The 16,011-nt window shown below is 35.3% G+C and overlaps 1 protein-coding gene across 1 annotated transcript; it reads right to left on the minus strand.

The window, feature by feature from the left end:
* Positions 1-9,311: 9,311 nt before the first annotated feature.
* LOC142356997 (uncharacterized) lies at positions 9,312-9,989 on the minus strand. Its single transcript, XM_075408726.1, has one exon. The coding sequence runs from the start codon at positions 9,987-9,989 to the stop codon at positions 9,312-9,314; it is 678 nt and encodes a 225-aa protein (XP_075264841.1).
* Positions 9,990-16,011: the final 6,022 nt, after the last annotated feature.

Genomic DNA, 16,011 nt, shown 5'->3' on the forward strand with positions numbered 1-16,011 from the left:
ATTTTGTTTATTTGTTAACCGGGAAGCCACTAAATGGTGTAAAAGTTAGCCCAAAAGGAAATTTTTAATGTTCCAAAACTATTTAGAGCTCGTAGATCTGGTTAAAATATGTTAAATTTATTCAGTTCAGGCAGAAATTGTAACAAAAAAACCGATATTTAGGTTCTCGACCTTGTAGTACTAGGTTATCGATATATTCATTGTAGAGAGTTTTGAGCAGTATTATTAAATAGTCCGTCCAGCGTAGAATATGGAATTAAAATTTTTTTAAATGAATTTTGTTCTCTAGAGCGAGCTATCGAGGTTTAAACTTTGGAGAATATCGACACTGATTTGCGTTATTTTTATTCGCATTTTCCGGATTTTTTGCCCATAAATTAGTCAATTTTGCTGGATTGTGTTAACAATTTTAACAATAGTGTTGTCGACTTGATTTTAAAGAACAAAAAGTATTGTTGACAATTCGACCCTACTTCAACTTCCAATGGGAGTGCTCTGGAAATAAAGTCTTGCCGTTTTTTGCTAACTTTTTTCGATAATTATCAAAAACGCAGCATTTATTTTGACTTTCTATCACTAAAACTTTATTCATATATTTTTCATAACATTAGATTATCTTATTGAACGAACAGCAATAGCAAGGCTAGTTGTGACTCAACCTTGGACTGTTACTATCCAAAAATAAATCGTATTGTAATCAGTCGGTCAGTTTTTTTAGAAAGAAACTTCGATCTCTTTCTAAGTTAGTTGAAAAACAAAACAGTTCAAATCAAAATTCTTGGTGATAGGACCAATTGGCTTCTTAAATTTTTCCAAATTAATGTATCTAAATTTTTACATAGCACATGGTCTCTTTGACTAAAAACAGTAGATTTGTAATCAGTCGGTCAGTTTTTTCAGAAAGAAACTTCGATCTCTTTCTAAGTTAGTTGAAAAACAAAACAATTCAAATCAAAATTCTTGGTGATAGGACCAATTGGCTTCATAAATTTTTCCAAATTAATGTATCTAAATTTTTACATAGCACATGGTCTCTTTGACTAAAAACAGTAGATTTGTAATCAGTCGGTCAGTTTTTTTAGAAAAAAACTTCGATCTCTTTTTAAGTTAGTTGAAAAACAAAACAATTCAAATCAAAACTCTTGGTGATAGGACCAATTGGCTTCTTAAATTTTTCCAAATTAATGTATCTAAATTTTTACATAGCACATGGTCTCTTTGACTAAAAACAGTAGATTTTTAAACAAACAATGAATAATCAAACTTTGTCAATATTTTTCTCTCAATATGGTCAAATTGTAGCTTATTGTTGGCAGAAAAAGAATGCTTCCTTTTTCTGTTGAATTAAAGTTTAATCTCATATGCGTTTTTATTTGTTAAGTTATGGTTTTCTGGCCTTGATACTACTAGATTTCACAAAAAATTTTAATTGTTAGACATTTGCCGAATTTTCACGTTTTTTTTTCGTTATCTCACATTATTACGTAATTAGCAGTTCACACATCACATTATTGGCGTCCAAGATAAGGCATAATTGACAATATCGAATCTTTTAAAGGTAAAGATAATGGATTTTACGCCTCCGACACCACTTTCTCGAGGAATTTATATTCTTTTTTTTTTACTTTTGTCCTAAACTGTCGTTTTTAATTAGTGTTTTAATTGTATTAATTTTTCTGGAGAATGACAGACCCTATTGCTTTTTTGATGAAGAATTAGATGATCCGAGATTCTGATTTGAGTAGATAGCTGACGGCTTTCATGACTCTGAAAACAACTGTTTGAAAAAAAAAACATTTTTTAAATCCCCTTTTTTGTATTTGTTACTTAGTCGTGTTATATACGGATGAGATCTGACAGTATTGGTGACGAGAAAAAGCGCAGGTGTTCAAAATTTAAAGTGCATAAAAAATTCGTAATGACATTACTGGCTTCGACATGAGTTTTTGCAAAAAAAAAGTAACTTTGTTTTCTTTATTTGACATTCTTTTTGTAAAGATAAGACAACTTTTGAATAATTACAGGTCTCAATGATTTCCTTCGCATGGAAAAACGAACATATTTAATTATTTAATTGTGTAGCTAATGAGTTTTATGACTTTGAAAATAATTGTTTTCGAGAAACATAAAATTATTTCTTAATTTTTCTCTTTTTGTCAACTTTCTACCTGGCCTCATTAATGAGGTCACATACCACATTATTGGCAACCAAAAAGATTTTGAGAGGAAGAATATGGCTTCACGGCTTCGACAGCGTTTTTTAACAAGTTTCATTTGAATTTTTAATCGCTGTCTTTATTTGTTGTTCTTTTTGTAACAGCAAAAGTTGAATAAAGACAGGCCTTAATGTCTTCCTATATAGGCATCAGTGATACTAAAACAGTTGGATATCTCCAGTTAATATCTAATGGTTATAATTACTTTGAATTTAAATTTAAAAAAAAACTTATTAACTTATTAAGCGAAATTATTAACTTTGCTGTTTTTGTTTTTTTTGTCTAATTGTAACCGAGCCTCATTATAGGCTAGTCCCATTTTTTCTCTATTATTGTAAACGGTAGTTTTGTTCAGTTTAAGTTTTATCTCACGCTATCTTGACTTTTTAAATAATTTTTGTTTTAAAAATGGACATAGAGTTTTCGATTCAAATAATGTTTGTTGTTGTTGTCTGATTTTGTTTTTTGACCTGCCTTGCTTTCATAATAATGACAGATCTCATCAATCTAAGGCGGCATTTTTTTTACTCCAATGAAGTATTTGCGTTGTAGGCTTTTTTTCGTACACCATTTTTTTGAAATACTTGAACTTTTGGTGCTTTTCTATCGGTTCCTCATTTGGTAGACAATTGTGCCAAAAATGTGGATGAGCGGGGTCGGAACTTCATGTGCGAACGCACATTGCCGAGCCTCCTTTTTTATCTGACAAAATTTAATTAATTTTCGCAAACTCACGGGCTAGAACAATAATTGCAAACACAGATTAGCAATCCTAATCGTTATTATGCCCGCCAATACGCAAAAGGTAAAGCTGTCATATTAAAACTTTTCTACTAACCAAGACGCCAGTATGAGGACGTTTTTCCATCGATACATAAAGTCGTGATAATGTAAAGGAACACAAATGAACAAACATCTCTCGCCTGCTATAGCACAAACTTGGGTGATGCTGAGAGCGGGCAGGACCATTCCTATGCTTTCCACAGCACAGGGAACAGAACTAGTAAACGACTCATCATAGAGACGTGAGGTAATGAAAAACAAATCATAAAATAAGGAAAAAGTATCGGTAATTGCCAAGTTAAACAGAAATAAATTTGCGTGTGTGTTCATAAGTGGAAATTTGAAAAATAAAATAAATAATAAAAAATTTGAGGTTAAACCACAAATCGCAATTACAATTCTGGTTATATCAATTGCAAAAATAAAACCATCTTCAATTAAAGGTTCGGATATATTCTGTTCCATAACTTTTCTTATAATTTTTGTAAATAAATTTTGAATTTCAATTTTCAAGGGCAAAACAGACGTTGTGATTAAAAATTGATTCTTAAGACAAGCGAATGTTGCTTGAGTGCAAAAATACCTTCTAGATTTGAGGAATAAACAAATTCTCAGGAGAAAATTTGACAGCCTTTATTTAATACCTGCTTTTTGCACCAATCGAAGCGTAACAAGGATTGTATGCGGTATGCAATATACACGAGGGGACGAAAAGCCATTTGAAATACAAAATACATTCGTATTTCTTTTTCCCTAATTACCAGCAAAATATATAAAACAAAAATGTTGCGGTGAATTTCAGTAAAAAAAAAGTCTGAGCTGCTTTTTATCTACATAGACAGCGCTCTAAATACTTTCAAAGAAGGTAAAGGATGTTGTCAACATCAAAAATAAACAAAATTTAAAATTTAATAACAATATGGGAAGAACGCTGCTCGTTTTTATGAATTAATTATACATAAGAGAGGAAAAAGAGTTTTGAAGTGGATTTAAGGGCAAAAATAACATTTCCTATTTAAAGTAAACAAAGAAATGAAAACGAGAATGTTTTTGTTCATAATTCAACGAAAGGTAAACAAAAACTAGTTGCTTAAATATTCGGCTTTAAGCAAATTTTCAAAATGCCTTCAAAAAAATTATTCAATTGCTATTTTTTTTAAAATTAGTTTTGCAAAAAATAGGGATGAAAGCGAGCAAGATTATGTAAAACCCTTTTTGAAAGAAATTCAAAACGGTCGTTCAATAAAAAATTCGGTTAGTTTTTATCAATAAGAAATATGAATCAGCTTAAAAATTTACATAAAATTCACCAACTGTGAAATATATGAACGATATTTAAATTGATGTGATTAAAAAATGCGATTTGTTTACAAAAAAGGCGTTTATATGTCAAAATGACACAAGTGAACAAATAAGTGAGTGATATAAATTGAACAAATTTTCTTTTCAAATTCGCAATTTTTCGGATTGATTTTTTAGATTGCTCACTTCTTAGTTCGAATTTTTTGCGACAAAGAAATTTTGATTTGCCCAAAATGGGATAATATAAAATTATTACCCAGGGAGCAATTACTGTGTAAATTCAGCTTAACTGTCTTTCTAGAAAAAAAAGGTATCCATTGTAAAATACATTTTATATTGGAAAGGTCTGAAAAACATTCAAAGCAGCATAAACATGTAAACCACAATCAGGTTATTCCTTTGAGCCAGTTTAAATTATTGTGTTGTTTGTCTGCTTGTGTGGGAAAAAGAAAAGATTGCAATACCTGTAGTTGTTTACAATGTCCGCTCAAGGAAAAACGGTTTCAAATAACCCTAGGCTAAAAAGGGTTTTGGGCAAATCCCAAACCGTATTTGTGTTTGTTTTGACAAAATGTTCTTTAAAAGATGCTACTAGCAATTACAGGGTCAAAAGGGAGCAACCATATTTTCGTCTATAACAACTATATAGAGGGCGAAAAGTAACAAATTCCTTTTTGTTTATTCTTGTTTATTCTTGTTTATTCTTGTTTATTCTTGTTTATTTCTGGACAGTTCAGCTTGGTCGCTTAGATTGTTCAACCTTGGCGTAACAAATCAGCAAAGCTGAGAGAAAAACAAATTCTGTATGGTAAGAAAAACAAATCGTTTTTTTGGAGAATAATTTCTCAAAGGAAAAGAAACTGCCTTTAAATTGATATACGGCGCCTTTCAAATCGAAATAAATCTAAATTTCGCTCGTTAGTCAAATTAAGTAAACAAATGTGACTTCACCATAAAAACAGTATATTTTAGATTGAATTTAGCCTGATTTATTGCTCGATATAGCTCCGCGTGCTGTGTACGGCGGCACTTTTGGCTGTTTTTTTTTTTCAAAACAATTTCTTTTAGATTTAGAATTAGCAGCCGCTTTTTGATTGCGAAACTCGGCAAATAACTTATCAGGAAATTAAACGAGGGATTATTTTGGTTCAGATCAAAAACTAAAATAATCGGTTCATTTTGGAAAAACTTTCCTTGACAAAGCAAAAAATGAACTGATTTTGAATTTAGTACATATATAAATAGCAAAATATTGTAATTTTTTTAAAATAAACCTTATTAAATAATTGGTTACGAAATAAAAGTTTTTCTAAAAAACTAACTGTTCAGATAAAATTTACAAAAAAAAATATATTTTCATCTTAAATTTGATTGAACTTTAAAAAGTGTCTACGTAATTTACTTATTCATCTGTAAACTTTCAAAATCTGATTCAAACTAATATCCGTTTTTTTGCTACTAATAAAGTAGGTTCTGACATATATTTGCTATAGGTAGGTTGACAATAAAAGAGCTAAATAAGTTTTTCCCACACTGAATTCAACCAATGTTTATTATTAGCTCGTCCAGATTCCTGAACTCAATTTCATAATTCGTTTTCCATTCGGCCAGTCGCAGTTTAGACGCTTTTTGCGAGCATACCAGCGTATAAATTTGATTTAAAAAATGAAATCAAAAAACAGCACAATTTTGCTGGATCAATTTTCAAATGGTGAAAGCAACTGTCACAAAGTTTGAGCTGATAAATTGGGCTGGTTAATCTTAATGAAAAAATTTAGGAAATATGGATGAAGAAAATATTAGATCTGGACTTGGGCTTAGCTACATTTAAATCTGAATTCTACTAAACCCCAGTCGATTTCGAACGGTTATCTTGCAAGATTCTGGCAGATTCTGTCAGAATCTTGCAAGATTATGCATGATCTTGCAAGATTTCTGCCAGAATCTTGCAAGACAACCATCCATTCTGCCAGAAACTTGCAAGATAACCATTTTTCTGCCAGAATCTTGCAAGATAACCATTTTTCTGCCAGAATCTTGCAAGATAACTGTTTTAAAACATATCTCTAGTCTAATCATTCGTTAAAAGAGCACGTCTAAGTTTCACGTTGTTGGACAAAAGAGACAAGTTTTTGTTGCAATTTTGGCGGTTTATTTGAATCATCTTGAAAGTTTCAATAACATTGGCAACATGCTGCAAGGGCACAAAGGGGGGCATCAAGGGTTTTGGAGGCATCAATTGAAGTCTTTTGTCATCTTCTTTGAAATTGGCTCTGAAACTGTAGGCTGAAATTTTGTCAATATCATCAGTACATCATTTTGTGGGAAAGGGTAACTCACGTTGCCTAAAACCGAAGCGAGAAAAATCGAAAAAAAAACTACGGAGAGAAAACGAGACTGGAAACGGGGCGAATGAACGTGGCGTAAGCCGTTTTTACCTTTACGACTCGTGTTTCTCCCTCTCGTCCTGGCGTTGTCTCCATGACTCTTCCCAGTGGCCAAATAACTCTTTGTGTTTGGTTTTTCAACACCCAAACAATGTCGTCCACTTTGAGCGGTCGATCGTTGCTGTTTGACCATTTTGACCGTCGGCTAAGGGTTGGCGGATACTCTTTCACCAAGCGTCGCCATATATGGTTCATCAGCTTCTGCGTGTTCTTCCATGTTTTCAAGCTTGCAGGTTGCTGGTCCCCAAATTGTCCGGGTGGCAAGCTATTGAAGGGCCGCTGGATAAGAAAGTGGTTTGGAGTCAAAGGTTCCTCATTGTCAGGCTGCTCAGCAACGTTAGTCAGTGGACTGGAGTTGAGGATTGATTCTGTTTCCCTCATGATTGTTAGGAAAGTGTCAAAAGAGAGCCTTCTGGATCCTAGAAAGAGGAGGAGCGTTCTTTTGGAGCTCTGGATCAAATTCTCCTAGAAACTGCCAAAATGAGGGCAGTATGGGGGATTGAATTTCCACGTTGTATTGGCTACTGCTAAAGCTTTGTAGATTCTGTCATTGTCCAAGGCTTTAACAGTTTTCTTCAGTTCTTCAGAAGCGCCAACCAAAGTTTTCCCGTTGTCGCTGTAGAGAAGTTGGCGCTGATATATCGACGAATGCAAAATCTTCTCAAAGCATTGAGAAACGTATCTGTGTTGAGGTCTGGACACGTTTCTAAGTGAACTGCACGCGTCACCATGCATGTAATTATCAGACCATAATGTCTTTCTATAATGCCTTTGGAATCTTCGATGTAGAAGGGTCAGAAGAAATCTACACCAGAATTAGCAAACGGGAACTGTGTTTTTGCTGTTGGAAAACGAAAACTGGGTAATGGTGCCATAATTGGTTGAATGTTTTTCGTGTCAAAGCGTCGACATAAGAAACAATGAAATCCTACGCTTGCTAACGCTTTCCGAATGCCTATCACATGGTAACGTTGTTGAATGAATGCTGTTGTTGGTTCTGTGGACTGGTGAATACATATTTGATGGGCATGTTCCAAGTACAAACGAACAATTTTGTCCTTGGCGTGCAAGATTATTGGACGTTTTTCCAAATCCAGTTGTGTTGGTGCATACTGCAATTGACCACAAGATCTGAGTAATCCGTTCTCATCCAACAGTAGATTGAGGCATCAAATTTTGCACTTGGAATCTAGTTTCATTCCACGTTGTAAGGAATTAACGGACGAATGGAAAAAACTGTCCTGAGATAATTTCAGGAGATAATTTCTTGATAATTGAATGTCTTCAGTTGTGTATTGGTGATTGTTCGTTCGCTTTTTTTGCACGATGAATTAGGTTGAAAACTGTTGCAACCGTCTGAAGAAGTTTACTCCATGTTGAAAATTTACTCGGATCGACTATAGGTTTAATTGTCTTGGGACTTCTCGTGACTGCCGCACATCTTGCGCGTGCTTTGTTTATCTCATTCCAGGTCAATTCGTTTACGCAAAGAAACAAGGGTGGGTCTAACCATTTCTGCTGAACTTCGTTTGTCTCAAGACCGCGAGTTCCGTGATCGGCGGGATTGAGATAATTTGAGATGTGATGCTGGGGTAAAGAACATTTATGAATTTCTTGCAATCTGTTTGAAACAAAAACGTTTTGCTTCTTATTTGAGGCTATCCAGGCCAAAACTACTTGACTGTCGGACCAGAGAAAATTTTGGTCAATTGTCATTGTCATTTCTCTTTGGATCAGTTGTAGAAGGCGCACTCCTATAACAGCGGCTTCTACTTCCATTTTTCGCACGCTCATTTGCTTAATGGGAGCGACTTTGCACTTTCCCATGAGAAAACACGCTTGTGGCTGAGTGGCTTGACTATTAGTTGTGCGGAGGTAAGCAACGGCTGCCATAGCTACCATTGAGTCATCCACAAATATGTGAAGTGGGCTGCTTGTGGTTTTACTGAAATTGTGAACAGTTCTTGGTATTCGGATTTCGGGCATGGCAAAGTAGCTGTTTAGGACTTTCTGGAGGGCATTGTGTAGTTTTTGTGTTATAAAATCATCCCATTTTCTTCCAAGTTTCCAAATCTGCTGCAAACCAATTTTATTCTAATTGTCATAGGAGAAAGCAGACCGAAGGGATCGAAGATTGAAGATATCAAACTGAATACTTTTTTTTTGTGTGTACAATGTTGGATCTTTAGGAAATTGTTGTAAAGGAAACATGACAAAATCGTCAGTTGTTATGTTCCATTTTTGACCAGGGACTCTTATGATCTGTTTTGTTTCGTCTTTGTCGTCGGAAGAGATTTCAGCGAGTACATCTGGTTCGTTTTAAACAAATTTGTCAACTTGAAGCCACCATTTTTCAGGCATCTTGTTGTCTGTGATATGACTTCTTTGGCTTCTGAAATTGTTGGCAGGGACTGAATGTAGTCATCCATATAAAAGTGGTGTTTAATTGCGTTCAAGGCGGCTGGAAATTTACTTTTCTTGTCTTCTGCACATTTTTGAGCACAGAAAATGCGCAAAATGGTGAAAATGTTGCGCCGAAGATTAATTTAGTGAAATGGAATTGTCAAATGGAGTTGTCTATTATGCAAAGGAAATGAAGAGCAGACAGGTCTTCTTGTCTCACTGCAATTTGCATAAACATTCCTTCGATGTCTGACAAAACAGCAACCGGGTGTTCTCTGAATCTCAACAGAATTCCAACTAAGTTATTCAGCAAATTAGGACCTGTTAGAAGACTTGACTTCAGTGATTCCCCGCAGAACTTTGATGCTGCGTTGGCAACTCTTGTCACTTTTCCGGGTGTGTTTGGATTAGTTACTGGATGATGAGGTAAGCACCATATTGACTCTGGAAGTGGTGCTTGCATTTCGACTGGCTTGACAAAATTTTTATCCAATTCTGTTTGGGTTGTCTGGTTGTACTTCTGATTGAGATCGGGATCGTTTTTTAGTCGTTTTTGTAGACTTTTTAGTTGACGGACTGCTGAGATATAGTTATCCAGGAGTTTATTTACGGGTTTCCAAGGAAGGCCCATCTGATATGTTTCACCGTTGTGACAGATTGAGTTTTCCATTGTTTGCACTGCTAATTGGTCTAGTGAGCTGTCTTCATTCTGTTCGGGTAATGTACCTTCAGCTTCTGTTTTCCAGAATCTTTGAATCAATTCGTCCAACTGTTCTTCAATATCTTTCCAGCAGACATGGTAAATGAATGGTTGGCGCGGGGGCTTTTTTGCGTTCATTGTTTTATGAGATAGCTTGTACTCTCCAGCGAGAGTCCAACCAAGCTTTGTTTTGACGCCGAATGGACGTTTTTTGATACCTTGGATTACATCGACTGGATATGTGAAGGCAAAGGTATTGACACCAAGAAGGGCGCCTATTGCACCGTTGGCTATGTCAGGGAAATAAATGTGACTAAGTTCCTTGAAGGTGTCGCATAATTGATTGAGTTCAAGAACGTTAGCGGGTGAAAAATTGAGACAAAGCGTGCTGTAAGCTCTTGCAATGCTGCATTGCTGATTGACTTTGTCAAAAGGCGTTACTGTCACTGTTTAACTTATTTTGGACAGTGGCTTTTCATGTTCAGTGTTTAGGTACTGCTTGTTGATGCTTGTGCTTCGCAGGGAAGCTCAAGAAAGCTAGTAACTTTATCCAGCAGGAAGGTGAACTGGCTTTCGGGTTCGATCAAGGCGTAGGTACCAAACACTTTACTTCCGTTTACGAATGAAACTGGTAGTATTTGTAGTTGTTCATACCATTCAGGAGGAGGAATCGTGTTTCGGTTGATACGGAAGTTTTGGTTCGGATTCGAAGCATTCAAATGAGCGCGATGAATATTTTGTTGCTGTGATTGTTGTTTACACGAAAACAATTGACCATATTTTTTGTGCTGGCTCTTTTTACTGCTGACAGTGTCAGTACTTTTGTTTTGATTTTGTTGTTGGAAAATAGCTGTGTTTGGGGGCTTGGTAGATTTTGTGTCGGCTGATTGGGATTGCTTGTTGAGAAAACAGCGGTGGGCCGCTTAAATTGTTTCGAAGGATCATGCAAAGTTGTGTGGTGAAATCCTTTACATGTTTGGCATCGTTTTGTGGACGGACATGACTGCTTAAAACGTTTGTTGCTTAAACAATTCGAGCAGAGATTGTTCTTGCTCACAATATCATACCTTTGGTCTGGCGCATATTTCTGGTATTCAATGCATGTTGAGAGTATATGACTCCCTTTTCATTTCTCGCAAGACTTGTTTGACTGATCAGCATCTGTACGAGGAAGAGAGGGTGGTTGACCATGCTGTCTTGCAGGGTGACTTGAGTGGATTGAATTCTATTTCCAATTGTTTTGTGAATTATAAGAAAATTGATTCATAGCATTGCTGTTCCTATTATCATTGTTGTTGTAAATTCGGCTAATGTTGTTATTGTTTTGACCGATAGTGTTCCAATTATTAAACGGCTTATTAACATATTCTCGGTTGATTTTGTCGTATACTTAAGCCTTTACTTCAAGCCACTTGTGAAAATCTGAGACGGTTGGTTGATTACCAATTGATGTTATTGTATACTCTTTCCATTTTATCAGATTATTATGCGGAATTTTTTTCTTGGGCCTTTTCATCAATGTTGAATTTTGCAAGTCAGCTTTGAAGCCTAGATATTCAAAAGCTTGCACTAAGCGTTTGAGAAAAGAAGCAAAAGATACAAAATTCTGTTTGTTGTAGTCAGTGTTCGGACGCCAGGCTTCCAGTTGATTGATGAAAGCGTTCACAACAATGCTGGGATCTCCAAAATGATCCATAAGCTCTTTCAAAGCAGTCGCGTAGTAAGCTGGGTCACACGAGTAGGCTTGAAATTTTTCTTGGCTTTTCCTACGACCGAGTTCTGTAAGTTTGTTATCGGTGTGTATCCGTAAGGCTAGTTTTATTGTGAACTAGGTCGAAAAAATTGTTCATCCACTCGTGGTATTTTAGTGGGTTACCACTGAAATTTGATATTGTTATTGGTGGAAGTTTAATGGAATTTTTGTTTGTGTTTTGTAAATTAAAATTGTTTTCAAAGGGGATTGTTTTTGTTTGTATTTCGGTTCATGGCTGAAACAGTTGCTGTCCAGGAAAAGACCAATTTGGAATTTGTTTCAAATTTCCCGAAACGTTTGTTCGGCTAATATGTCGAGTAAGGGGGGATGAATAGCTGTTTGGTAGTTTGTAAATGGATTTTCCGGAGTAAGCGGAAAATTAAGTGGCTGAGATGATGTACAGAAAACAAGGTTGGTACCTTGGTTGTTGAGTGTTGTATTGGGGGAAAACAATTCAATTGTTTGGTTCTTCCGTTCGATTTCCATTGTTAAAATGAACTCCAGTTGGGTAATGTGGGTTGAAATTGTTGGGAAACGTTTGTTTGCGCTACTGTTGGTAACGACATTGCTGACACCAATTTTCCGCTGTTCGGGTTTTCACTAATTGGAACAGCTGAAAACTGAGTGCTTGAGACGGTTTGAGCAGTTGCATTTTGACTGTTGTCAAAATGTGGGGGATTGTGACGACTGTCTTCGTAACAATATGGATTTGGTGTGGTCTCATTTGTCACTATATTTGTTCCTTTTTCTGAATGAAATTGACGCTGAAGCATTTGCTCATTTAAATTGCATGAACTTGATGTTTGGTATGTATTGGTTTTGTTAACTTGGCAGTTATGTTGAAGTGAGTTTTGTAAATCTAATGCAAGACGTTGTATGCTTTGTTCTTCTCTTTTGTTATTTAAGGGAACAGAAGACTTTTCATTCTAACTGTGGCACTTGATGGTTGATTCATTGGCATATCGAGCAATGTGATCAACCTTAAACTAGCAATTTGGTTCAATTCTCCAATTGATCAGTGAATTAATTCCGGCTGGTTATCAATAGATTCAACATGAAATATAACTGCAGTTTGATTCACTGGAATGGAGGGTTGTTGAAGTGAAGCAAACTGGTTAAAAGTGTTTTCTTGCTCTCTGAGAACAACGTTGTGTTCTCGATATAGAGGATTACTCAAGACAAATCTGTCCTGCTTGTTTGCTCTGGATAATAGGGTTGATGCTGGTGTTGGTGCTGCTAACAACGACATTGATTGATTTATCTGTTCAACCGTCGTAAAATTTTCTACTGATTCTTCAGTCAATTCTCTTGTATCTTGCGCAAATTGTATGTTGCTCTGATTTTGAGAGGAGGTTGGGTTTATTTTCTCCTTGCGGAAGGAAAAACGATGGTTTCGCCGGTCTTGGGGACACTGGAGGGGAGACATCGCTGACAGGGTTCTTTACTGTCATGTTGTTTTCCTCTGAGTTTTGGAAAACCGTTGTCAATCGATGCGACTCGAGTTGTCTTCTTGGGAACTGTGAGACGCAAGTGATGTCATCGCGCACTCGAGTTGATGATTGACTCAATTGACCATCATCGTCGAGACTGTTGACTTCTAGTTCCAAATTTTCTAGACAAGAGATCAAGTTCGATTGACGTTTCATGACTGAGTTTATGCTACTAGAGCTTACTTTTTCCATCATGATGCTGTCAAGGTTTGTCTTCAGCTCTTCATTGATCTCCTTGATTTTGTTGATCAAAAAAGAAAGAGTGCGGAAGCTTTTTCTCTGCTCAACGGATGTCTGTAAGAGATCAAGCTAATTTTTCATGTTGAGCTCGGTCATTTTGAACTTGTTCAATGCGTATGGTAACTTCTGGCTGTTTTCTTTTGTCATCTTTGATGAACCGGCTGTAGTCAACTCGTAATGGTTCTGTCGTTTGTAAAGTAAATGTAAAGAACGGCTCGAAATTTACGGAGCGACGACTTTTTGATAAATTAAAAATCTTTTATGTTTATGTTGGCTAATCAGCCTAGCTTTTTCGTTCAAAAGTAGCGACGCAACTTTTCACGTAAACAAGAGTCCTAAATGTGTTTTTTTTGGTGCTAAATCTAGCTAAAAATTTGCTTAAAAAAGTAAAACTAAGCGTTCGCGCGTGTTTACCGTTGATTTCTTGAACAGGACCAAATAATTGCTTTCAATTTTTTTACATATAGGACTTTGCAACGATTCTCCTTTAAGTTTTAGTTCTCCTTTAATCGCAATCAATGTACCAGAAAAATTTTACTGCAGTGTTTTCTTTTTTTGCGTGTGGAGTTTTAGGAACAAATAAAACCTAAAAACCAAACAAACTAAATCTATATTGATACTTCTGCAAAAAAATTAATTATTTTAGAATTTAAAATGGGGTGCAACGAGGCAACGTGAGCTACAGACAAGCAGAGAAAACTGGTTGCCTAAATGTTGGGTCTACTTTGAAGCTCTTTTCCAAGAAATTCTGTTTTGCGATTCTTATGAAGTTAAGGACAATTAAAGTGCTACCATTAAACTGCTTGTTTTTGTTTCTGGATAGTATCTGCCACATATGAATTCTTCATCTTTACTTTGGTGACTACTGCGACCCAAAGGAAACACACTCCTCTTCAGTTGGTGACTACTGAGACCAAAGGGGAAAGAGGGAATTCTTTCGGCAACTTCTGCGACCGCGGACAAAAAAGAAGAGACCTTTGAGTTTTCCAACTTAAAGGGACTATATGCGTGAGCGAATTCGAGTTGGGAAATATTCGAGAGCTTTTGATTTCCTTCTTTTTGAGAAAAAAGAAAATAGATCTTATCTTCTCTTTTTTATTTATCTTGAGAAGGTATTTTCAGTGTATACTACTCAATTAACTAGATGCGCAGCTAGTAGTATGCAAAAATGAAAAAAAAACAAGAGTAAAAGTCGGTTTTTCTTAGGAATGCATACTACCCCATTAACTAGGCTCGCGGCTAGTAGTATGCAATTAAGATCAAAGAAAACACAAAACCTTTTTGTAGGTTTTTTTTGTCAGAAGCTTTTCATGAATTTTCTGTCTGTTCTTTTCGGTTTTGCAAAATGGTTATACAGTTTCCCAGCTTGTCTAATAATGAACTGAGGAGGTTTATCAAATAGTTCTTTATGAAAATTGATTGATTTTTTTTAATAAGAAAAAACGTTAGAAAAAACGTTTTTTTTTATTTTTATATAACAGAGAAACAATTTGGCCACTTTTCTGTTGCTTCTTTGCAGTTTGGCAAGGAGATGAAGTAAATTTTCAGCTTGTTTTCAAACAAACAGAAGGGGCTTTTTCGAACGCTTTCTTGTTATCTACTGAAAATTTCCAATAAACGTTAGAAATATGTTTTTTGAATTTTTTAAGTAAAAGAAGGAAATTTACAAACTTGTATATTCAATCAACTGATTTTGAAGCTTGTTTTCCAACAAAACTAGGGGGGCTAATCAATGGGTTTCAGGGGAACTATTAAATGTTTTATTCAAAACGTTAGGAAAATGTTTTTTGAATTTTTTGAGTCAAAGAAGCAATTTTTGTCAAAATTGAGTCGCCTCTTTTGTAAAAAGCATAGCCGATAAACTGAGTGTGACGCGTGTTTTCTGACAAACCCAGTGGGGCTAATCAATAGGTTTTTTGAATTTATTAAAAAGTTTTCATTAAAACGTTAGAAAAACGAAATTTACGGAGCGACAACTTTTTGATAAATTAAAAATCTTTTATGTTTATGTTGGCTAATCAGCCTAGCTTTTTCGTTCAAAAGTAGCGACGCAACTTTTCACGAAAACAAGAGTCCTAAATGTGTTTTTTTGGTGCTAAATCTAGCTAAAAATTTGCTTAAAAAAGTAAAACTAAGCGTTCGCGCGTGTATACCGTTGATTGTTTTCCAACAAAACTAGGGGGGCTAATCAATGGGTTTCAGGGGAACTATTAAATGTTTTATTCAAAACGTTAGGAAAATGTTTTTTGAAATTTTTGAGTCAAAGAAGCAATTTTTGTCAAAATTGAGTCACCTCTTTTGTAAAAAGCATAGCCGATAAACTGAGTGTGACGCGTGTTTTCTGACAAACCCAGTGGGGCTAATCAATAGGTTTTTTGAATTTATTAAAAAGTTTTCATTAAAACGTTAGAAAAACGTTTTTTAATTTTTGACGCTCAAAAAAGCACTTTTGCGACTTTTTCATTTTTTGAGCAAAAAATTTTACATGAGGAGTTCAACCAAAGTAATTTGATTTTAGGTCCAACTGAAGTGTTCTATTCAAATAAAATGTTTTAAACTTTTATGTAGATTTTTTGCGACAAATTGAGAAAATTGTTTTTGAGTTTTTCCGATGGAAAAAACGCTATATCGTTTTTTTCGTGCAATTTGTGTTTTTTTTCGTTAATTGCTGACTTAT

Source organism: Convolutriloba macropyga, unplaced genomic scaffold (genome assembly GCF_964194025.1).
Source record: "Convolutriloba macropyga unplaced genomic scaffold, txConMacr16.3 SCAFFOLD_4194, whole genome shotgun sequence".
NCBI classification, from domain to species: domain Eukaryota; kingdom Metazoa; phylum Xenacoelomorpha; order Acoela; family Convolutidae; genus Convolutriloba; species Convolutriloba macropyga.